This window comes from Furipterus horrens, unplaced genomic scaffold (genome assembly GCF_987537825.1).
Source record: "Furipterus horrens unplaced genomic scaffold, mFurHor1.1.pri manual_scaffold_6, whole genome shotgun sequence".
NCBI lineage: Eukaryota > Metazoa > Chordata > Mammalia > Chiroptera > Furipteridae > Furipterus > Furipterus horrens.
Genome location: NW_028327176.1, coordinates 168934093 through 168959256, shown reverse-complemented (window position 1 = coordinate 168959256; position 25164 = coordinate 168934093). Strand labels below are relative to the sequence as shown.

Below are 25164 nucleotides of genomic sequence, written 5' to 3'. Positions count from 1 at the left end.
CTGCAATATGAAATGTGTTCTGTAATATTATAAATATCTCCTCATGTCCCTGGGGAACCTCCGAGAAGAAGAACCTTACCTCAGCCATTAGCCACCATGAGAAGGTTATCGGAGGGAGGATGGCCTAACTTTAATTTGTAAAAGCATCCAGAGCAACAATAAATAAAAAAATCCAGAGCAGGGTTTTTTTAGGGTGATAGAACTCAGCATCCCAGTTTTCAGACCCTGGGAAAGTGGAGGACATAGGTGGAAAGAAAGTGATAGGATGGGTAACAGGAGTTTCTGGATTTTGTATAAGTAACAAAACAGAGAGTCCCAATCAAGGGGTTGACAGAGGATCATAAATGCTGAAGAAGAAAAAATGGAGGGCATTCTCATTTAGTACAGAAGGGGCTGAATCCCTGACTCTTCACTTTAGCAACAACAAAGACAAATTGCATTTAATGGTCAAAGTTTTAATCCTCTAAAAACACTCTGCCCTTTGAGAGCAAGGCTCTCCCATGCTAAAATTTACAGCTGTTTCTTTCATGAAAGGACTGGGGTGTAGGAAGATCAACACCCAGAGAGTGGGAACTGCTGTGAGGCCAAGATCCAGGGAGAAGGGACTGCGGGGAAATGGAGCCATCCTGCTTTGAAGGACTCCAAACCACACCTGGAAAGCGAGACTCAGAAGGCATATTGCCATGGACCTTCCTCTATTAGATATTCCGTATCACAAACCTTTAGCACATATTTATGAGGGCTGTAAAACATTCTTGAGAATCCTCTAGATTCATTTTCAGAAACAGGGGCTCAATGGCAGCTTAGAAGACAAGTCAAGTGCTAACCCGTCATGGGTAAGTATGATGTAGAACTCAGTACACTTACTATACATTTATATTCTTCAGACACATCATTTGTAAGGAAAAACTACAATATACCTCAAAACAATTCCAACACCTTTGAAAAGATAACATTTTATAAAATTGTCATTTCTAAATTATCTCCACAGACATCTGATATTATTGATAATAGGAGCTCTGACTCCTGAAAGCAAATGATGAAGTCATCAACTCATAGAAGATAAAGAAACAAGAGTCCAAGAAGTAGAAATTTAATAAATATCATTAATAGTGTCCCAAAGTTTACTGATGAGGAAATAAAGACCTGATTTGCCTATTATCAGACAGAAACTTCCCAAACAATGGCAAATTATGAATAATAATACAGAAACACATTACTATATTGTGACACTTGAAGTTTTACATGTTATTCTGTCAAAACAAGATGCTATTCAATGTCATATATAAATGAACATTACAGAATGAAAAATTGGTGGAATAAAAAAGCAGAGGCTTCTTAGTTCAGAGAGGTGGCTTTGAAATCTAGCTTCACTGCTTATCCTGTGATATTCAGAGTTACATCATTTCTTTTTTAAATTACAAACATTAGATGTATTTATAAATTGCATACTATATTTGTAAAACCCAGACAAATATAAAGAGGAAAATGAAAAGCATCAGTTATTTAACCATCCAGAGATGTTAACTGTTCTTACCACGTACATCTACTTTCAGAGTTTCTGTTTTATGTATAGATTTTTCCCATTAGGATCATACCATGCATATAGTTTTGCATTCTACGTTTTTTTCATTCCTTTTATAGCATGAGCCTATTCATTTGTCATTCTGTGTATTATTTCCCCTCTCCCAACAAAACATAATGTGTGCAAACTACTCTTTCATGGGGCTCCACCATCAGTTTTTAAAGTGAAGTTTGGTCATTTAGATGGTTTTTGATTTCTCAATATTATAAATAATGCCACCTTACACATAAATTTTTCCTATACATTTGATGATGTCCTTTGACTATATTCATAGAAGGAGATTTAGAGTAAGAGGGTACAAAAATTGCGAAAGGTCCTGATACCTAATTCAGCAATGTTTTGTATAAGCATTTGTTTTTCTGGTATCCAGACTTTTTGTGAAAATTACCAATAGGGTAAGATATGTGGGTAACTTAGCAAATTTCAACGTACTTCAACCTTCGGTGTGTAATCGCTAGTATTACCCTTCATTCCCTTGTCATACCTTATTTCTTAAAAATCACACACCCATGTAGTTCTTTTAAGGCCATGTGTTTAATAATAGTCTCTACACAATTAGATTTTATATAGTATGTATATTATCTATATAATAATGTGATATCTTTTGGTTTTTAACCATCTAGGAGACCTCTTTTTAGAAATAATAAAAGTTGTTGAACTCCTCCCCAGAGAAATGCACATTCCACCACCACACTTTGCACACAATTTCAGGGGCTCAGGAGTCCTCACATCCAAGTTCTCTCGACCTTTGGTCTCTGTATCACCAGTTACAGAGGTCACAGACAGCAAGTCTCATTACCAAAGCCTCTGTAATTGTTGGACAATCCATCCTCACATGGAGCAAGAACGTCCTTTGTTATTCAGCCATCCTAATTCTCTCCTTCACGGACACAGAGAAACGTAATTCATTTTCAGCCTAACATCTCAAAGAGTTGAATCAGGAGTATTGTTCCACACATGACTCTTCTTCAGACTACTCTCCATGGTTTCTCCCTCCAACTAACTGTTCCTTTCATGTGGTTTGCACAGCCTTAACCTTCTGGCCTTCTGGACATAAGATGCTTCAAATGCATCACAGCTCATTGGAATGTGGTGCCCGGAGCTGAGCAAAGTACTCTGTCCAGGTTTCCCCAGCCTGACCCAGGAAGCTACTCCCCCCTCCCCATCCCCATTTAGACTTAGTGTTATCAGTGCCGTTGCCAGCCTGGTCCACGAATAGAAGTCATGTGCAGGATTTGACACATACCCTTTTGCTTCTGTGCTCTGAATGCTGGACTCTCCTTTTACCCTGCCAAGGTTTTTTCTGTATCCTGACTCAATCAGTCCAAGTATCTTCTTTTTTGGTGAATTTTGTGTTACCCACAACTTACTAAGCATGGTTTTATTTACTCATCTAATTCAGAAATAGAACGAAGGAACAGAATAGTACAAAGATTCATCCCCACTGTACATGTTATGTCTTTCCAGATTTACAGTATTTTATTCATTGGCATTTTGGCACATGGTGCTCAACTAGTTATAAGTCTATTCAATTACATTATGGAGACTAACAAGTCAGTACTTCACTGTTAAGCTCAGACAACACAAAGGCTATAGCTTTCCAAGATTTTTCACTTCCTTTTTGATGCACTTAGGACATGCATATTACCTCTAATGACATTAAGACTTAACAACGTCCACTCTTGGCATAAACAGTATTGTTTTACTTTTGCAATCATCTTCTGCACTTCATCACCAACAGTGATACCCTTTTTTATGAGAAGTCACATGATCTTCCTGTGGGGATTATTCGTGCTTATGAGGCAAGAATGGTAGAGAGATTGGATCCCCTGGTTATTGTGAGAAGTGGCAACCCCCATCCTTCACCCCAAGACAGACAGACAGACACACACACACACACACACACACACACACACAGAGACACACTGAAAATCATGGGACTCAGAGAACTGTTAGGTCCCTTCAGATGCTAAAACAGTCTAGGAATTAAAACACTTTTACACTTTTATATATGCTGTGCTACTAGGACTATAATCTTTAATACAATAAATAGAGAAACTGCAACAATAGCACTTACCTAGTACTAATAATTGATAAAGACTTGAGTGCATTTGTTAGCCAGGAGTCTGTCAGACCTTCTATCTCCGCCCTTAGCTGCAGCCACGCATCTCTCTTGGCCGGGCCAAGGAGTCCTGCAACACGGAGAGCACGGCAGAGTCAAGAGGAGAACATGTCTCAAGGACACCGAGTTTCATCTCCCCTCTGTCTAGTATAGACTCTTTTTATTCCAGGCTGCATAGGGAATGGAGAGAGACTGATTTATATCAATACTGATCTTGCATTTCAGACCTGATTATCCATTTCTTCATTCCACAAATATTTATTGAACAACTTCTAGATGTTGGGTACTGGGCTGAAAACTGGGCTGTTAACAGTGAAAAAGTGGGTCACAGTCTCTGCCATCACTGAACCCAGGATGTGGCAGAGGGGATGCCAGTCACCAGAGGAGCTCTGGCTGCTCCCACGCCTGGGTCTCACTCCAGCTGTGATGCGACAGGGCTGGAGCAGAGAGGTCAGGGGCTATCAGCCTCTCATAAGAGTTATAGCATGCATGTCTGACAATAATTAGCTTAATAATCACAATCATCACCACTTTGAAGCTGTAATAAGGGCATTATCACATGTGGCTTATAGGATGATTGTAATATTGATACTAAAGCTAGGACAAATACTTTGTTTTATAAGAAGTTAAGAATTGCATTGAAAATCTTGACGTATATGGCACAGTTTTAGACAATGGTTAAAAACTATATTGAAATTATGAGAAGAAAAGAAGTAGGCATGCTAATTTTTTTTTTTTTTATTTAAGCCCTTCCTTTTATGGTAAAACAAGATATGCAAAACCATTACAAAAGAAAGTTTCTTACTTTAATTGCATTTCAGAATACTGGACACACGTATATAGGTGGATAATTTTTTTAAATGAAAATTTATAGTTTCTAGGAAGTCTCGATTGTCCTTATCCCAATATAGAGATGCTAACATGTCACAGATAATGGACTCTCATGTTACTGTTTAAACTTTTCAAGATATAAGATTATTTAGTAGTAATCTTGTTAACTATGAACTAATTTTAGTAATACCCTTCGAAAAGGAAATAATAACATACCTGAATGTTAAAAATTCAGATTTTCCAGAAGGATATTTATTTTAAACCTATCACCCACAATTGATTTAAAATATGATACCTATTTATGTGATTTTATAAACATGTTTTGAATAGAGCATTAGGATGAAGTAGGAAACCTGAGTTGTCTCCCTAGAACCCCAAGCAAGTCAGTAGCCTGCAGGGGCCTATTTCTCTTTTAGAAATGAGGGTTTTCCATATGTAAGCTCCCTTTTGGTTCTAACATTATTGTTGTCTATGGTTCTACATTTTTCCTTTTCTTGTAGTTATCGAGTATCTGTTGAGCATCTGTTATGTACCTCAAGGCTAGCAAGGCACTGGGGACAAGGAGAATGGACACATAGCCCCACCTTCCTGATGACTATGGGTGTGTGTAATATAGGAACTATAGATAAACATTTTATTTCCTGTATTGTACATTATGACATACATGTGGATGTATGAGTATATATGTATAGTATGCACAAGTGTATTTAGCTGTATTAATTTTAATTCTGGTTTATGCTGCTCATTAATTCCTCTTTTTTATAAAAATTTTAAAGAAAGAAACAAAAATACCCTAGGAGAAAACTCTTATGTGACCACATGGTTAACCTTAGGATGTTGACCTAAAATTAATCCTAATAATAGAGATCATCAAGATTCATTATATCAAGAAGCACATTCCAGATCTCAGTTTTGATGCCACAGGTTTTTCTATCACCTGTGAGGCATGGATAAGTATAAAATGATTTAGATAATACCTGCAAAATATTTGAACTTTTAAAACCCATGATAATCATACACACTATATGTGGAAAGATATACTGTCAGGTAACATGACATTTTTAAAAGGATAAAAATAGACTTCTTGAAGTCTTTGAAATGACAAAAAGCACTTGTGCATATATATTTCTGAGGGGATTCTAGAAAGACAATGATTGCTAATGACTCTAGTTCCAAGACTGGAGCTCTTGTCTGTGCAGGTCTTCCTACTGCCTCAATCAGTTAGACAGCCTGTCTGGTTTTCACTGACAGCGTCCTAGCTGATGAAGGTAAACTAAAGGTCCTTCTGGTAATCTTGACCAAATATCTGGGAATAATACATTCCTAATGCTTTTGACAAAGCTTCACATTTTATCTGGCAGTTATATTTTCCCCACCCACTCTAAGATTAAACTTAAAATTCTCAATCAATGTAGGTCAGCATGAGCTCTTGATAACTTATTTCACAGTAGGATAGACTCTGATATGGTATATGGAACAACAGTTCCAATTCTGCCTCTATCTCTAGTGCCTTTATTAGATTTAAAGAGCCACACGTACCTCCAACATTGTTCTTGTAGGTGTTGTATAATTCTTTTACTCTTCTGTAACGAAAAGCCAACTTCCTCATCCAGTCAACCCCTCCTCTTACACCTGTTGGCAAACAAAGGTTTGCACTACTTGCAGCTGCATGGAAGCCATCAGTTGCAAAACTGTAGGTACTGCAACACCCAAAATATATTAAAAAGAGATAAAAGAAATAATTACAAGTGCAAAACTCCACAGCTGAATTTCTGTAGGAAATAGCATACTAAAAGGCATGGCTTACCTTAAGTCTTGCCCATTATCATCAGAGGAAACATCATCTATGTGAACTTGATCACACTCCTGTTGAAAACATTAGAAAAATTACTTGTTTTTCAAATGATGCCTGTCACCATGTTTGAAGGTTCTGCCACCTTTCCATTTTTATCAGGCTATGGCCAGTAGAGGGCAGCATTTGCCCACGAATGCCATCATCTCTTGCTGAGAAAGGACACCGTTTCTACTCTGTAAAATCTAAATCCAGAAGAGTGCCAGAAAAAGCGGCCTGAAAACATCTGGCATGTGGGTTTCCTTAGAGCAATTTAAAAAATAATTTTAGTCTTAAGATTGTTGATAAGAAATTCTCTTTTGAATCTTTGTCATCATCCTGGTGTTCCCTTTCAGGCATGTCTCCGTTTCTGTCGTGCAGGCTGAAGTACTAAAGCAAAGCTAATCTGAGGACACACTGAATTGTCTGGCCTGAGTACCTCAGGTGGTTATTATTATTTGTTATTTGTTGAGAATCCTGATGATTATGGTGCTCTGTGAGATTTCTATGCCTTCCTGCACTGTCCTGGGCCAGAGATACCACAAAAGAACCATTCTGGTGTTATTTTAAGTCTGGGAAAGAAAAAAAAAAGCTAATAACCATAGAAGCCGATGTTGTCTCTTTTTTTCTTTTGTTCATGGTTTAAAATCTTTAACTAAAAAAAACCCCAAAAAACAAAAAACAAAAACAGAACTTAAAAGTAAAAGGGAAATTATGAAGATTTACCACATCCAATGCAGTACAAATTCAGGGGAAAATGAACTTTAGGTATGGATACTCAACAATTGCCCTGATTTAAATTACAGTGTGCTCAGAACAAATGGTAACTGTTCTGCATAAAAACCCAGTTTTTCTGTACTGTTCTTCTTTACTATTGTGCATGACCTAAGGGAGGAATTTGGCTAAGGCATTTAAAATACCTAGTACTTACTAACCTCAGATTAAATGTGTTTTAGCCTTTTGGGCTTCTTTTTTCTCCCTCAAGTTTTATCAGTCATTCTCTCAGATTCTGACTGTAGGCATAGTGCTTACCATTCAAAGATAATTAAAACTTGTATAAACTGAAAATAGGGTGCCATCCTAAAAAAATAAAAAGGCTGTCTGTCAACTATTTATACTCATTATAGGATCTGAAAATATCTGGTAGTAAAATATTTAATATCTCACCTCCAGCTTTCTACTCTAGCTTCTTTTAAAATATAAAAACCTTAATGACTAGTCCAATCAATACAATTTTAGTACATAAGTTGAAAATACAGGTCAATTAATTTTAAATATTTATATGATTCACATAAATTAAGGGTTTGGTACCTTTTGAATAAATCTCTACCTATATTTACAGGTGAAAAAGGGCCCAATAAAGCTAATGTGACGGGAAGTTCCCTGAGGGGGGTGTTTGGGTCGCCCAATTACACCCCACACGCACTTAAGGCCCAATCTCTCACAGTGAAATCACTCAACAATTCTTTGTTGAGTCAATGGCAGAAGTCCAGACAAATTATAGTCCTTGACAGAATGACCACAGTTATTTAAATTTTCTAACACAAAGCTACAATGATATAAAATAATATTCTAGATGGTAAGAACTGTAAGAAGACACATATCAAGGGTGGAGATGGTAAAAAGAGCCGAGGCCACAGGAGTCAGGGCAGGACAGGCATTTAGAAAGCTTCCTCCCAGTTTTGACTGGGTATTCTTTGAAAGGAGTACAGCCCAAACTTGAACCAAAGAAGGCATTGTGCTTCCAGAAAACTCTCAGGGAAAAGTACTGCAAGCAACAGTAGTAGCTGTTTGGGCTCTAAAGGAAAGAGTGAAAATATTTAACCAGTTAGCATGAAAGTTGGAAATAAATATCTCCTCCCAAAATATGGAGGCAGCAAGTAGTTCTAGATGACAAGGATTATTTCTGACTTAGAGATGGTGGCATTCCTGGTAAGTATGAAAGACTGAATTAAATCACTATTCAAATGGCATCACGTGAAGCTGCTCATTTCCACCTAAGTTCTAAAATCTTTCATCATGCAAATAATTTCCACATCCCTCTTTTAAACAAACTAATAATATCCCCAAAAAAGTTTGGAGGAAATTTTTATGACTTACCCTGGTAATTAGATGTTATTTCTATATTTAATATCCTCTCATCCTAATTCTTAGAGAAATTCCTCTGACATTTCAAGTATTAACTCACATGATTAATTTATACGTTTTGCCCCCAAACTTATTTTTTTACTTGTGAGGACATCAGTATATCAAACTTATTGGACCATGAGCTTTATATCTGAAGTTATGCCTGAGGTTTTTCCAAATGGAACTTCTCTTTAAATTTATGCCTAGTTAGCTATGCTTGTTGATTCTGGACTCTTGCCCGAGAATTACAGTCCAGTGAAAGAAACCTGAACTTCAATCACTTACATTTTTCAGAAAAATCTAAATAATTGTTCTTCAATTAGTTTTCACTCAGGGGAACTTTGCAGGAATCCTTTTGACCAGAACCTGAAATACTAAAAACAGTGTAATGCTTTGGCTTTAACAAAGTTCAGTATAAGAACTCACACATTTGGGATAATGCTGGTACTAATCTTAAATTCTTCAATTTTGTTCTATAAGGCGACCGCCAAGTTGTCACTGATCTTTATCAATTGCAATGCACAGCAGTCCTCTCTCACTTTTGTGAGCCAGAATTCCCTGGGGCCTTCTTTTCTGGAAGTTATTTTAACTGAAATAACATTTTATTTAAACAGAGCCCACTCTTCTTTGGGGGAGTAGTGTGAGCATTTGCCTGCGCTGCAGTTGGGCAGGATGCAGTCAAGTGTCTATTAGGGGGATTTAAATTTGTATCTTCGAAGGAATTATGCGAAAGCAGCTGCTACTACATATGTTGCAGTATCTATGGAAGGATTTGAGTCTGAAATTAGATTTTTAGGTTAAGAAAAGAAACCTTGAGAGATTAAATACACAAGGAAAAAAAAAACATACTATGCTAACGATGAAGTTACTCTCTTGAGGAATTCTCCTCCTGGTCAGAAACAAAAGTAGCTTAATATCAGTTATGAAGCCCATGCCAATCTTTGCTTAGAAGAGGGCTGCTGAAATAAAACTTGGGTGAAAGTAAAGTTGACTTTCCAAATCAGATGCAGAAGGAGACTGGATATGTATGTAACTGTACTGAATGATCTTGAAAGCTATTGTTTAGAGTTTATTCACTTCGATGTTTATCTCACTTTAAGTTAGTAATAAGCTTCTGAGTCTCCTTGGACACTTCATCTGAATGTGCATGGCTGTGTGTGGCATGCGTGTGTATGTGCACGTATGAGAGCTCAAGCAATTTATACGCAAGAGACCCAGTCATTTTTTTATTAAGTACAGTAATGTTGGATACTAAGTTTTAGTGTTTGAGTCGCATAACATTTTTATCACATTCTAAAACATAACTAAAAAGTTATAATCAAAGAAAGAAAATCAATACCAATGTATTCTCAGTTAATATTTCTACCAAAGATCCTGCCACGTATTTTAAAAATATATTTTGTATAATATCTAACCCAATTTAAAATGCTTAAAGCACCATAGCTGAGCGTGTTCCTGAGCTGCAAATGTTCATGTCAAACTTGATGAAGGTATTTGCAAATTCGTTATATGCTACTTTCACTTTCTCACTAGTGTTCTGTTAAAAGTTGGGTGGCAGATTTATTCCATCTGTCTTTCAATGTGCCAGTAAAATAGCTAATGGGTAATTTATTCCACTTATTTCTAGTAAAAATAATTAATGAAATGAAATAAAACTATAAAATTTGGATAAAGCCACATAAAACTTCCTTTTTTTTGTCTTTTACAGGTTTGAAAGGACTAATAATCTTAGAATTCTCTTTAGAATGAGGTTAATTCATTTTAACCAACAGAAAAATTCAAGTTCCAAAAAGGTTAAAATGTGTTTCCTATTATTGTGTATATATAAAATCATTCTGTACACTAGACAGGGATCAGTAGCAAAATTACTTTAAATCAAGTCTTAGAGAGGTGATTATTATTCCTTGTTACGAAACTGGAAGACTTGCCTAGAAATACTAATCTTTCATGTGTCCATTAAAGAAAAAAAAATAAAACCTCTTTAAAGAGACAGTGATTTTATTATCCAGTAAAAACAGTGACTCATTGAAGAGAAAACAACAAAATGCTATGACACAGATTTCCAGCACATACATTTACGGGGTATACTGAACAATACAATTTTTGCTCCTAGGTCTCACCTGTAACTAAAACTGGATTTAAGACCTTGTCAATTAAAAAGAAAAAAAATCACTGACGACTAACTTGGCTTTTCTTTCTCATGCACTAGTATTACTTTCAGCATGGGATGGGGGCAGAAATAAATAAGACGGACTTCAGAGTTTCAAATCCCAGTTCTACCACTTAGCTTGTAGGTACCCTTACACATGATTTTTATGCTTGTGAACCCAACAGTTCTGCTGCTACAAAATAATGTGGTAAACTTATTAATTTCAAAAGGTTGTTCATTAGTTAATGGCGAGTCTGACATAAAATGCTGAACACAAGGCGAGGGTTCAGTAATACAAGTCTCTCTCTTCATTCATAATATTATAAACACTTTTATTCCACTGTGAAACCATGAGATAAAAAATAAATTATAAATATGACATTTAAAAAGAGAAAGAGAAATCTCTTTCAGCATAGTGGCATTTAACTGGGAAGTACCCCTGCCTAGTGCCCAAGCTACTCAGTTATTGCAAATTTTATTGCCTGAATGCCTAATGACTCAGGTCATTAGCACCCAGATTATATACCTTATTACAGTACTAGTAAGCTATCCTGAAGCGTTTTTTCTTGGGTCCTTTCATTTTGTTGTTGTTTTACTTTCTCTTCATTTCAGGTTGGAAGTGGAAAGAAAAATTAGAAACAAAAGAGAAAATAAATGCAATCAAACCAGTCAGCTGTGCAATATAAAGAGCTCCAGCACTGTTTTATCTGAAAGGGGAGGAAAAGAGGAATGATCATGTTGTCTAAAATTAGGTCTCAGGGTATCTGCACAATTTAATAACCCATGCTAGTGCCATGAATAGAACCTGTGACTACTGTACTGTCCAGTGACTAACCTAAAGATGTTCCTGTTTATATCCCGGAGAAGCTAATGCTAATTCCAAGGTGCCAATGGGTTGTGGTGGAGATATTAGAGGGACAAGGAGCAGTGGAGAGATGTGCATGGCATGGACAACAGAGCAGATCTTCTGAGATATTTTTGTTCTAATTATGTGCCAGTACAGATGTGTAATTCATTAACCAAATTTAGCTTTTGTTTGTATTTTCATACACAATGTTTCCCCTTGACAGGAGCTTTACTGTTCGCTGAAGCTAAATTTCTTTCAGTTTTCTTGAGGTTATCTGGTTTTATAGAAATCATCTAAGAGTTTAATTAGTTGGAAAGAACTATTCTTACCCTTTAGAATTCTTACCTCTAAATCATTAAAAAATAAATGTGTATCTGCAAGATTAAAAATCATTTCCTCCATTCGGAGTCCAAGGGTTACAGCCATGGGGGGGTCCTGAAAAGAAAATGCACACAATGAGGTGAAGTTTCAGTAAATACAGTTATTACTAAAAACATTTTTAATAATAAAAGGACTCAGGGACATGGGCAACAGTGTGGTGATCGCTGGGGTTGGGGGGTATAAGGGAACTAAATTGTAGTTGAAAAAATACAATAAAGATTATTTTAAAATATTTTAAGTGCATATGGTGTGAGAATGGGGAGACATAGGGCTTTTTTCCTAAGATTTGAAACGCTTCCCTACTATATAAAAGAAGTGCCTTTCCAAAGGGTTTATCTAGGACTTAATAAATATACAGATGCATCCGTGAATTTATAGGAATTTGTACGCACATAAAAATGACCTAGCATACATGTTCACAAGAAGCTGTAGGTTCATAGGATCCAGTTTACATACACTCCATGGAAAGTCCTTCGGAGAAATGTATTAGATGGGATATTGAAGAATGAAACAGACATCTTAAAAAGAAGAAATGATGTCCTTTTAAGAATGGTGACAAATGAGAATTAGGATTGGGAGGCAGGTAGGTCTAGTGGATGTTTGCAGCACTTGAGCAGACAATGTGATCTGGAGTTGGGATAAGAAGAGCTGGCAGAACATGGCAAACTGCCACTTGATTATGATCAACAGGCAATATTCATCAGCATTAATGTGTAGTTTGGTCTAACCTGCATTTGACTGAGGATAAAGAGAGAAGGGTCAAGAACAACAAAAAGAGCATTATTAATTAAGCATATGTAGTCTAAGTAGAAAATACACACATTTAGAAGTTTAATGAAAGGAAGGGGATTAGAAAGGAGTCAAAGTGACTTATTTTTTGTTTATAGAAATCAAAATAATAAACAGCAGTGAGGGGATGAGAATCAAGACCAGGATTGGTGCTTGACCATGACTGACTACAGCTGAAAGCCTGGCAACACGAGGTGTAAGACTTTTAAAAGTGCGGAAAGTTTAGAGACTGGGCTAGGGAAGTGATTCATGCTCAAACATTGTGTTTACAATAATCAAAGCTGGAACGATCTCTATAGAGAACTTCTACAGCTGTGATGTTGAAGATACAGAAAACAGAAAACCTAGAAGAAACAAATCCTTAGAATTTGAGACCAGAATGAGCCTAATGTTAGCAGGGAAAATATGCTTTTGAATAAAGCTGACAATTCTAGAAGGGTATTATTGGTTTTGGCTGAGAGGTTATTTTGGAAGACCTCAGAGAGTGATTTGGGTTGAGTGGCTGGGCCAGGAGCCAGATTCTAAGGATTTAAGGAGAGAGGACCGGACTTGTGTTTTCAATGTCCTAATAAATGGCATTTCAAGAAATGTATTTCAGCTTGGAATATGTAATGCTAACTTGACATTAATTTATGATAAGAACATGCAACCCAGGTCAGGCCCAGCAGAATTCATATGCACCCCTGAATTCAGTTCACCTAGCAAGTAGAAGCCCCTCCTCACTCCACCCCTATGCTGCACCAACGAAGTTCCTTCCCTATACTTCCTTCCATAAGGCTTTCAGGGGGACACCCTAGAGTGTAAACATATTTAAAGCTAGTGTTCACCTCTTATTCTGTAGTGATTAAAACATAGAGAACAAGAATCAATTGCTAAACCAAGAAAATAAAGAAGTCACTGAGGTGTGTTGAGCAAAGCTAAGACTTGATATGGGAAAGAGACAGGACAATAATATGTTAGGTGTCAATATAATTTTCTAGTTGTTCACATCTCTTCTTCCTCAGAGACTTCTGTGGATTTCATAGTCAAGATTCTGCCTTCTCAAAAACAGATGTTCATTGTTCATATACTTGATGGTATTCTGGTCTCAAGTCCTTCAGTGAAGAGGACTCTACTTTGTACTATCATCTGTCTTGAGCAACATACCCAAAGATCAAAGCAATTCCATTGAATCCAACACTTAGTCACTGAAGAACAAGAACAGAAATATGAAGCATCCATTCTGTCTCAAGAATTTTGAGAATTCAGAGGAATCTCTTGTTCTGTATCCTTCTTTCTCTTTCCTTATTTCTTTCTGTTGTTGTTCATGTTTTTGTTGTTGAAAGAAAATCTCTAAACATTGAATAAAAATTTTTTAAATGTACATTTATCTTTTTTCTGTAAAATAATTTCTTTTTTTTCTCTTGGGGGGTGGGATTGGATGGACCGAAGACATAGAAAACTTGTAGGCATTCTGTCTAGTCATGAATAAAATGTCTACACAAATATCAGGAAAAATCAAATGTAATTATAGCATGGAAACATATAATTCCATTAGTGACGCTCTATGCTTTTGAGGAATGTTCACTGATGCAAGACAATACAACTGAGCTCCACACTACTCCGTATGTTTCTGATGATTACTGCCCTGAAGATAAATATTTCAGAGAAGGGTTCAGAATGTCTTATTTGAAAGGTTTTCCTTCTTGAGACTAGGTTGGTGACATACGTATCCTAAGGTTTGCCAGTTTTTCTTTTTTAAGTTTTAAATAAAATTATTGACTTTCTTCTGTCCATGCCTCACATTCTTTGCATTTACAGATCAGATTTACGGGGATGGAAGAAAACATACTGTTCCTCTTTTATTGTTACTTCCATTGATACCATGCTTCTGAAGTTCGTCACTCTCTATGTTACCCATCAGCGATAGGAAAGTCCATGAAGAATGCATTTTGTGCATCTGATAAGCATGGAAACAAATATAATTTTTAGAAAACCAACAAGAATTCTCAAACAAGCAAGCCCAGTGCATGGTATGATGAAACTGTACTTGAGCGCTACCCTGGAATGCAACCCCACAGCGCTGGAAGGGGCAGTGCGTTTGTTTTTTAGGCTGTGGCGATTCCACATCACACACTCTGCTAGAGCCAGGACTTTGTAAGCACTTTGGCAAAATGTCATTTGTGAACTGGGAAAGCTTAGGTTTGAGGTTTGCTGGAGTGTGAACTAGCTGTATTTTACTAAGGTTTCCAAAGAGCAAGGCTTATTGAAAGGGAGGTGTTTCGTCTGCCATGCCAAAGGCTGGGCACAGACTGGTTAGGGATAGTCATGCTACAAGCCAAGGAAAACTGCCTGCAAGAGGTGGTGATCTAGTTCCTAAGAGAATGTCTATTGAGGGCTTGCTTTCAAATATCTAATTTTATGTGCCCCCCCCCACCATCTTATTAAGTCATTGGAACAGTTGATTCTAAGTAAGCAGATTACAGTATCACAGTTTTTCAGCTAAAGACCCACAGATGTAAGAATCCAAGAAGATGACCAGGAATTTGGTGGGCATGGCCTTAGCAAGGTCTCTGTAGCATTGGGCTCCCCTTTCCTTGCCAGACTCCTGTGAAGGAGCTGCCGGCGCCTGCAATTCCATGGTTTTATCAGGCATTTGAGAGTTAATATACTTCTGGATTGAACCCAAGTTTTATACAGAGATGTTTGCTCGTTTTCATTAGATGTTTGTAGAATTATGGGCATCTTATGAATCAAGAATTACTGACCTTTTTCAGTTTACCTATAGGGAGTGTTGAGTTTAGGGTCTGAAATAAAGTGATAGTGAAAACTTGGACAGAGGAAAAAGTGGGATAATAAAGTCACCAATAGGGTTTTGTGAAAGCTCTGATGCATATTTTACATATATAACAGTTCCAATAGGTCTGATGTGTCTACAGCAGAGTTTAATATGGGGCAATCTGAACTTCTGCCAATTTACTCTGTGTGCTGCTCTATGAAAATACTGAAACTACTCCCAAGACATTTTGGGGGTGGTGTGTGCATGAGAGAAAAAGAAAGAGAGAGAGAGAGAGAAGAAAGATGAAAAAATGAATAAATCTGGCCTTTAAATGTATGATTCTAAGCTGGATGTTACCAGCATATAAGCAAGTCAGGTTCAAGTACGGCACTTCTCTATATCAAAATATTAACGCTTATGAGCCATATTAGCACAGAGCATAAACTGGAGCCAGACTGTCTGTCTATGGGCCTTTGCCCTGTACTGGACCATCAGCTGGTATTCCTCCTCTAGGGACACCATATAAAAATATCTCAGGAGAGAAAGCAATTATGTGTTTGTTTTCTTTTTAAGAACTCCAGTCCTTAGAATAGTTATTCCTTTGGGACCTGAAGCACATGTAGAGTTTTACACACAGACGCAGAGATGTGGTAATTCATTACAGAAGAAGGAGGACAAATGCTCTGTGAACTGAGGTGGAAATAGTGAGTGGGCTTGTTAGGAAATAAACTCTTTTAATCAGTGACAAGAGATGAAGTTCAGCCACGAATCAGAAGGGAAATTTAACATTTAAAATGTTTGTCTATGATGGATAGGCAGTGGGCTTAAGAGTTCTTAGGAAGAACTGGAGAATGGCTTCAGGAACATTCATTATTTAGCATATATTTATTGAGTGTCTGCTATGTGTCAGAAATATTCAAATACTGGGCCAAGAGCAGAGAAGCAAATAAGCAAAGTCTCTGCCCTTAAGGGGCTTATATTATCACTGGATGAGCTACCTGATAAATATACAAACAAATAAAAACAACAAATATATAGTATTTCAGATGGTGAAAAGAAATCAGAGTTAACAGGTACAGAAGGTTATCAGCATGGGTGGTGATGGCTCATTTAAAGAAAGTACAGGGAAGACATTTCTCTGGAGATGGCAGCTGAAGAGACCTGAATTAGGTGAGGGGACTAACCATGCACAGACACTAGTGGCGGCAGAGGACATAAGCAGAAGTGAAAATGAGTCTGGCGAGCGTGGACCAGTGTGGGCGAGAGTGACCCAGGTCAGGGAAGCGAAGTGAAGCCAGTATTAAAAAGAAGAGAGAATACTCAATTGGGTCAAATGCAAGTGAGAGCACCCAGGAAGATAAACCATGAATTTGGCAAGAGAAGGTCATACTTTGGATGTGGAGTCATTTCACTCAAAAGTTAAGGAAGAACAGAGAGGGGGCAGCAACTGGAGAACAGGCTCCAGAGGGTTTTCTGGTGATGCGACTATTGTAGCCTGGACTGTGGGCAAAAGACTAAGCCCAAGAGGTGGGACGCTGGGCACTCGCGAGTGAAAGAGGTCGTTTCAGGAGTAGGTTCCTTGAAAAATGGAGAGTGTCTGGTTCCAAAACAGGAGTTAAGGAGTAAAGAAAAGGCAGGAGATACAGTGATGGTGTGAAGATGAAGTAATTATCTCAGTTGCTTTTTTTTAGTGATAGAAGAGGAGCTTTGTGCAGAATTGACAGGAGGCTTTGAAGGTTTGAGGGGAGTGAAGGTTTCAAATAGCTGGAAGAGTTAATTAACCAAGGACTGCGGGGACCCATGTGAGCTGTGTGGGCCATACTCAGCTGTTGCGGTTCAGGCAGGAAGTTCAACCATGAAAGCTCACTGCAAAAGTTTTTGAGGCTTTCAAATTTTGCATTCATTATTTTATATGTCCCGCGATCACTCTTCAGATACACTTTACTTCTCTAAACACTGAGCTCAGTGAATATCTTACATTATGAAATAAAACAACAAATGCAAATAGACACAAATGTCTTTAGAAAACATCCAGTTTCCCCAACATTCAAATTTCCTTGAAACCAAATAAAATAGGTTAATATATTAAATGTTCATTACATGATCTGGCTGGTTTGGCTCAGTGGATTGAGCGTCGGCCTGGGAGCTAAGTGTCGCTGGTTCGATCGTCCAGTCAGGGCACATCAGAGAAGGAAAACTCTGACTCCAAAAAACCTCCGCTGCCTTGCGGCATACCTCTTCAGGGGAAAGGCTAAGGGAGTAAACCCCGACAGAAAACCCGGAGCCGGAGTCCCTAAGGCGGTTTGACGTTGTAGTCAACACCGGCAACTCCTGCGGCGCACCTGAAGCCAAGCTGTATTGACTCCGTCTTTCCCTTGGACCCTTCAGCTGCGAAGAGAGGGGGGGTCTGCTGCATGGGCAACAGCAGACCCTCCATATCACCCTGCCCAGGCTCTGTAGCTTCAGCTTCACTGGAGAGGACACTCCAGCGTCATCGCAAGATGTCGATTCAACACGGGAGGAGACAGATACCGTGTCACTCCCGAGTCGGACTGCACAGCCATTCTCGGCGGTGCAGATAGACTCTTGGGAAGCTACACCATCGTCTCTCGAGACGGACGGCTGCCGACGATTACATGATAGGCAACGTTCTGAGTTTTAGTTCATGAACTCATTTAACCCTCCTAAACAAATTAGTACTTTTATTATTCTGCTCACTTTAGAAAAAAAGATAACTGTGTCTCACAAGGACTGAATAAACTACCCAAAGGCACGAGTGTAATAAGAGAGGTGGAGCTAGGTTTTGAACTTAGGTCCACTTCAAAGCCAGAACACTAACCACCATGCCCAGACAGATGGTAACCTGCATGGTGTCAACAGTGCCATAAGGGCACCTTCCAATCCATGGTCCCAACATTTGGTTAATTCTAATCACTCCCTAATTCGTGTTGCTCTGCCTTAGTTGACATGCTGTCAGTATTTATCTTCATGACTATTCTATAATTTAAAATCCAGCTGGTGCTTTCGGAAGTCTTTCTGTATAACTACATATAGATTGTTTAATATAAAAGCAGCCAATTGATTTATCCTGAGGAATATATTTCCCCCATGCTGCTTTTATGTAAGCTGTTGTGTAAAATGAGCAAGTAGTGTTGGGAGTTTGAATTTTAATTTGAGAGTATAAGGCCATTCTTCACTTTTCCTCCAGTCTTTCCCCTGACTTGGACTACTTCCTTTGCATCCTTACTGTGGAGTGACTTTAAAACAGCCCTGTTTACAATAGCTAAGTGCTGAAAACAGCCTAAGTGCCCATCTGTAGATGAGTGGATCAAAAAACTGTGGTACATTTACACAATGGAGTACTATGTAGCAGAGAGAAAGAAGGAACTCCTGCCATTTGCGGCAACATGGATGGAACTAGAGAGAATTATGCTTAGTGAAATAAGCCAGGCAAAGAAAGCAAAATGCCATATGATATCACCTAATACAGGAAATTAAAGAGCAACACAAACAAACGAACTAAATAGAACAAAGAGTAGAATAGTAGTCAGTAGGGGGGAGGGGGGAGGGAGAAAAGGGGGATAAGTAAGGGAAGGGTCTAGTCAAGGAACGTGTATGAATGACTCATGGACATGGAAAACGGGGAGGGATATGATTGTGGGAGAAGGGATGGGCTGGGTGGGCGGAGCAATGGGGGAAAAATGGGACAACTGTAATTGAAAAACCAAAAAATAAAAGAAATTATACAAAAAAAAAAAATCATGGCTTCATAGCACATGACACTTTAATGGACCAAAATAAGTCAAATCCCTAAAGTACAACTTATTTAACTCTCTTCACCCTTCCCTCCAAAGAAGAGAAATTACTATGGCTTATCAACTAAAATAATACATAGAAATTTAATCAGGGAATTGGAACAATCTTCATAAAATCCAACAGATGATGGATGCTTCCTGGTCTCTGTCCTGCCAAATTTACAAACTCCCACTTCAGAGTCCTGCAGCGCTGAAACTGCCCATGCCAACCATGCCCAGCTCGCTGCAAAGCCCACCATCAGCTTTGCAGGTGGCAGAACTCAGACACTGCCACCCCTCACGGAGAACGTCAGGAACAGTTCTGTTTTGGAAAAGACCATGTTGCGCAGACAACTGAACAGAGTCAAGAGTGATAACATATTAGGAAGTTCCCTGGAAAATTCACAAAATTATTTATTTATAAATGGAAGTAGGATGCTTGATGTAATAGAGTATGTGCATAAAGAACTGGCTAAAAGAACTGAAAAAGATCACTGTTATGCAAGAATGTTATGCTTCAAAAATGCCCATTGTGGAAACAAGACAGTAATCTTAAGCTTAGAGGACCTTAAAGTTGTATAAGGGTTGTTTGTTTTTCCCGCAGAAATAATGGCCCTCGTTACTTTTGCTACTAGCAATGCAAAGCCCATCTGAACTGTCAACTAATCACCGGAACAACCTCATCTCTGTCAGTTCTCAAGGTCATTGCTGAAGACGTTAGGGAGCTGAGGAATTAAACGTGGTCACAAAGGATTCTTAACTGTAAAACATCTCAGGACCTTCAATATGATAACATACACTGAACAGCCATAAAATGCAAGAGTTCCTCAAGTTTCTTTGACCATGGACCTTTCCACAAAAACTGTCTATGAACATATCTCAGAACTCATTTTTCCCAAGAGGAAAGACAGGGGAATACTCTCTTCTAGTGGTTCTCAAAGCATGGTCCATCCACTCTATTGGGGATTTATTCCAAATGCAAAATCTTGTCCCTATCCAAACCTATAGAGTCAGAAATATGGGAGTAGGACTCAGACATCTGTGTTTAACAAGCCCCGTGGGTTACTGTGATGCACACTCAAGTTCGAGAATCCCTGTTTCAGTCTAAGCCGCTTCCACTTCTTATTGCACAGCAGCCTCCTAAATGGTCTACTTGTGTCCATCCTCGTTCTTCTAACCTTCCTTCTCCACATCGTGGCCAATTATAAACCATCATGTCACAACTGAGCCTAAAACCCTTCAACAGCTTCCACTGCACCTGGAATAAGGCCTTTCCATACCCTACATGATGCAGACCCCTGTCTGTTCTCTGTTCTCACCTTGTGTTACTCTCTTCCTTGTTCACAGCCTTCCAGCCGTACTACTCTTTATATTCCTGGAACTAAGACTGTTCATGCCTCAGGGCCCTTCTGTGCCTTGCACCTGGACACTCCTTCCCACTTTCTCCTAATCTGCATGATTATCTCTATTTCACAATTCAGGGCTCAGTATTAATAACACCTCCACAGTCACACCCCCAAGTTCCTCTCCATAGAACCTACTTTTATCATCTTTACAGCAGTTATGGCTATCTGAAAAGATTTCGTTCACTTCTAAGCTCCATGAGAGCAGGAAGCCTGTCTGCCTTGTGTTAGGTAAATATTTGTTAGATGAATACAGTCTGTCTGTAGAGCTCCAGTTTCACCATTTTAATATATGGTTTGTGGTGAAGTTCAAGTTCCCCAGCACAAGATCCCTGGGCAGCATGTGGTCCCCAGCTTCACAAGATGGGCTTGATATAACATCCCTTATTTAGCTATTTCTTATTACGCCAAGATGTGAATGTCTTACCAGCGAAAAGGCAATGCCAATTTCCTTACTGACATCAAGAAAATGTCAATGATCAAATGACTTTTAGAAAAATCTAAATAATGATTTGATAAAGTCATCTAAGTTGTTTTTCAAGGAATTCAGTAAGGGTGTTCTCATTTCGATGTGAAAATATAAACCTAAAAAACATTCTTACTTTTTCTTAAATTGCCCTGAGTAAAGTATTATTCAACATGGTCCATTCTGTGGATGAAAAAAGGGGTTCTACAGAAAGTAACCTCACAGAGTGATCTGATCCGAAATTCCTCAGTGAGCAGGTCACAGTGGTTGTGCCCCAGGCCTATAGCTTTTTTGCTAAGAGGCTTATCTTTACCCTAAGCAAGCCTTTCTGTGTATCTAGGTTAACACATCTTTGAAGTGTCCCCTTTCAGGTCCCTCATTCTGAAGTGGACCACTCTCCACAGAGCACATAACCCAAACGATCCTGCAATCCAATCCTCAACCTTGCCTTCTCCCACCTTCATGAAGTCTTCCTCACAGCCCCTCCTCAATCTCAACTGCATAAAGAAACTGCAAACTGTTATTCTCCAGAGCGCTTGAGATCTTGCTTCCCAGCAATGGTCATTAGTTTGTCTCAGGTAAATTCTTACAAAAATTCTCTACAGGTTTGGACATTTCTTAAGCCGAAAGTTCTAACAGGCTCCTTAGAGTACCATAGAATCGTTTAAAGGATAGGACTTGTTATGAGACTGATATGGTTTCCAATATGTGTATGAGCATTTATCTTTTTGTGACCATGGTCAAGTTTCTTAAACCGTCATAATCCAGGCTTCCTCATCCATGGAATTAAGATCACCATAAACTTGTAGCACAGTAATTATGAGAATTAAGTGGGGTAATATTTGTGGAAGTGACTAAAAACAGTCACAATTTTTTGAGTGTTAATTCACACCAAGGGTTCTTCTAAGCCCTTTAAACATATTTTCTCTGGAACTCTTATTCACTATAGATAGTACTGTTCCCCGTTTACAGAAATTGGGACCTGACAGATTAAGTAATTTGTTGAATGTCAGAAAGCTGTATGCACTGGCGCTGGGTTTTCAGTTAGGTTTGTCTCAAAGGTTCGAAGACTCAAAGGCTCTGTTTCTTAACCACCATCCCTACTGCTTATGAAATGCCACATACAGGCTCTGTCATGTGGTAGGGGTTCTGTACGTGTAAGTTTATCTTTCCCACATCTTTCAGTAGTAACCCTGATTGCTTTTCTATTCCACATGCTCATGAGGTACTGAAATCTGTCTCCCACACCTTATTTCACCAAATAGTTCTTAAGTTCTACCTGTTGATGGAAACATATCCCAATCATCTGAGAGAAGAGAATTAGAATTATTCCAACTTAAAGAACTCACATAACTGTCTACACAATATCTTATTAATTGTCCTTACTCCTTTTTAGGAAAAGTCACTTATATATTGTGTCCGTAGCAGATTAACTGTCTGTGCTGTGTGATGTGCTGTAGCAGAAGCAACACTAGATTTGGGGTCAAATAGTCCAAAAACCCAGGACTTGTCTCTGCCACTGACTAGCTGTGTGCCTTTCATATGTTTTACTTCTTCTCTGAGCACATTTCTTCATCTATGGATTAGGGAGAACAACCTAACCTTTCAAGTTGTGATGCTTATTGCCTGGCACATCGTGGGCATCAAACAGACATCAGTTCTCTTCCTCCCCTCACTTTGCCCCACCCTTTTGGTGGCTTACAAGTTAAGTACTTGCAAGCATAGAAAATGTGTCTATTTCATATTCAAATAAAGCTTCTGACAATACCTCAAAATAATGAAATTTGCATGTGAAATGCATGCTGTGTGTCCAGGTCACCATGTGGGGAACTGACAGGTTTGTTTCAGTGATGGATTGCTGGTGAGGGAAGTATAAGAACTTTGCTTTTGGAATTACTCCCACAGACAGTTTATGAGTCACTCAAGGGATGTAGCTTCATTTATTGGCACACCTGCTTATCCCAACTGGAAGTCCATGCACTGGAATGGAAGCAACTTTATGGTATTTTTGACAAAAAAAAAAAAAGAAAAAAAAAGTGATATTTTAACTATAAACTCTATTCATTACCTTGGGTTCAAATGATCTTACTATTTCAAACAATCCAAATTATCACAAAAGAATGAAGATTTCAGGTCCAGAAATGATTTAAAAATCTAAAGGTAATTGCAAAAATATTAGTTCCCTTACTGATTTGGCATAAGGAAAGTGACACAGATTTTTAGTTACAGACTCTAATCATGACTATTTTGAAGGGAACTTTATTTTGGATTCAAGTGTTCAAGCTAGCTTATTTATTTAAAACATTTACCTAATAGGAACTTAGCTGCACAAAAATATTACAATTAGTTCAACAGGATTTACTGTGTATTCCTTATAAGTCGAAATTATTTCAGAAAAGTGCTTTAGATTATGGTCTGGAAACATTTTAGATGGTACACTCTATAATAATAGAATTTTGGCATGCACTTCAAATTTATGCATAATTTACTTATGAATTATATACATATTCTTTCAATATGCATGTATTCATAAAGTATATGCATTCGGAAACACACACAAGAGAAACTGCAAGATTCAAGGATGTGCGTGCGTGCGTGTGTATGCACACTAATATTTTCTTTCCTTATCTTGGAGCATCTTCTGCATTTCTGGCACATAAACATGCAAACTGCTTTGAAGACCACTGTTTCAGATAATGATGATCATGTCTAAATGGTCATTAAGCAAAACTGCTACCCTTCACATCAGTTTAGTAATATTCATTGCCTACAGCAAAACTCAAATGTAATGCACATTCACTAAGAGTGCCATTTAGGAGGAAATACCTGAGCGCAACTCATCATCACTAGCTTCGTAGACAAAGCTTAATGAACTTGCTAAACGCTGCATGTTGAGCTGACAGGAGACTATTAAATAATATGACATTATAAATACATAGGAAGACACTTCTGCAGGTTTCATATGTAAAGTAACCAAAGTCAGATACAATTTTGAATCCAGTAACTGAAAGACAGCCAAGATGTTTTGAATGGACTGTGATTAGATTCTGAGCCCCACAGAGTCCAAAACGCAAAAGTAATGACCTGAACAACTGTGTGTCCAGCTGAAGAACCTGTTGCAGGTGCACCGACCTTTGGAACAGCATTCACACAGGTGAGTAACAGCACAGTTATAAGAAGCTAGCTCACTATGAAAACAATAGCAAGAGAGAAAGGAGTAGCAGTAATGAGACCACCTGACTCTAAATTTATGTGGGCGAGGGGGTCGCTGTTCATGTTCTTACTCAATGTTACAAAAATATACTTGTATTCATAAATCCGAAGGATCAGACAAAAGATTACTTCCTTATTCCAAATGACATTCTATAGCAACATTTGGCATAATAAGTAAATTCAAGTGATTTCTTATTAAAGTTCCCTTATTAGAGGATGATATATAATCTTATAATGTTTAAAGTCCATTTTAATATACAAAATTTTTAAAAATAATTATAAGAAGTTTGGTTTCAATGTAGAAAACTCAAAGTCATGCAGAAGAAAAACAGAATGAAATTTCTTATTACTTTTTTAAAATTTGCCAATTCACATGAAAAAAACAATGGGCCAATGGAAAGACATAAGTGAGAGCAGATTGGACAGACTGCAATACAAACACTCAAGTGTATTTTTAAACGGCTCTTGATTTTTGAACAAAATAAAATTCTGAAAAGGTTTTCTGGGGTGACATTTCCTGATTCCTTACCTTGCCATACTTCTGGGCGTAAGAACCTGTGAGTAGTGAGTGAAAAACAATGATGGTTTCATCCAAGTCCCAGACAAACACACGCTGAAGGAAAAGATAAATATCAAAGAATAATCAAATTCTAAGGAAGAATAAATCTCTTCACATGCAGAAAACATCTCATTTTGTTGTCGGATATAATACTAATACAATTTTAGAGAAACCTATGCTACTTCATTAATTTTTTTTCCAGACTTTCCAGATCTAACCCCTGTAATACCTGTGGAGCTAGAGTGATACAAGTAATAAGCTTGAAAATCAGATATCCTAATGTGAATAAATTCACCCAAATATTTACTT

General features: G+C 38.0%; 1 protein-coding gene and 1 pseudogene across 3 annotated transcripts in view; one reads left to right on the top strand and one right to left on the bottom strand.

Moving 5' to 3' along the window:
* The window catches only part of EYA4 (EYA transcriptional coactivator and phosphatase 4), a 225670-nt gene that overhangs the window by 8555 nt on the left and 191951 nt on the right, over positions 1-25164 (bottom strand). For all 3 annotated transcript variants that reach the window (XM_090279868.1, XM_090279866.1, XM_090279867.1), the window contains 5 exons: positions 24826-24909; positions 11838-11927; positions 6346-6404; positions 6078-6238; positions 3663-3777 (listed from right to left, as the gene is read on the bottom strand). In XM_090279868.1, the coding sequence (XP_090135994.1) occupies positions 3663-3777; positions 6078-6238; positions 6346-6404; positions 11838-11927; positions 24826-24909 (509 nt within the window). The remainder of the gene's footprint in view (positions 1-3662; positions 3778-6077; positions 6239-6345; positions 6405-11837; positions 11928-24825; positions 24910-25164) is intronic.
* On the top strand, positions 7985-8324 carry LOC150007803 (10 kDa heat shock protein, mitochondrial pseudogene; annotated as a pseudogene).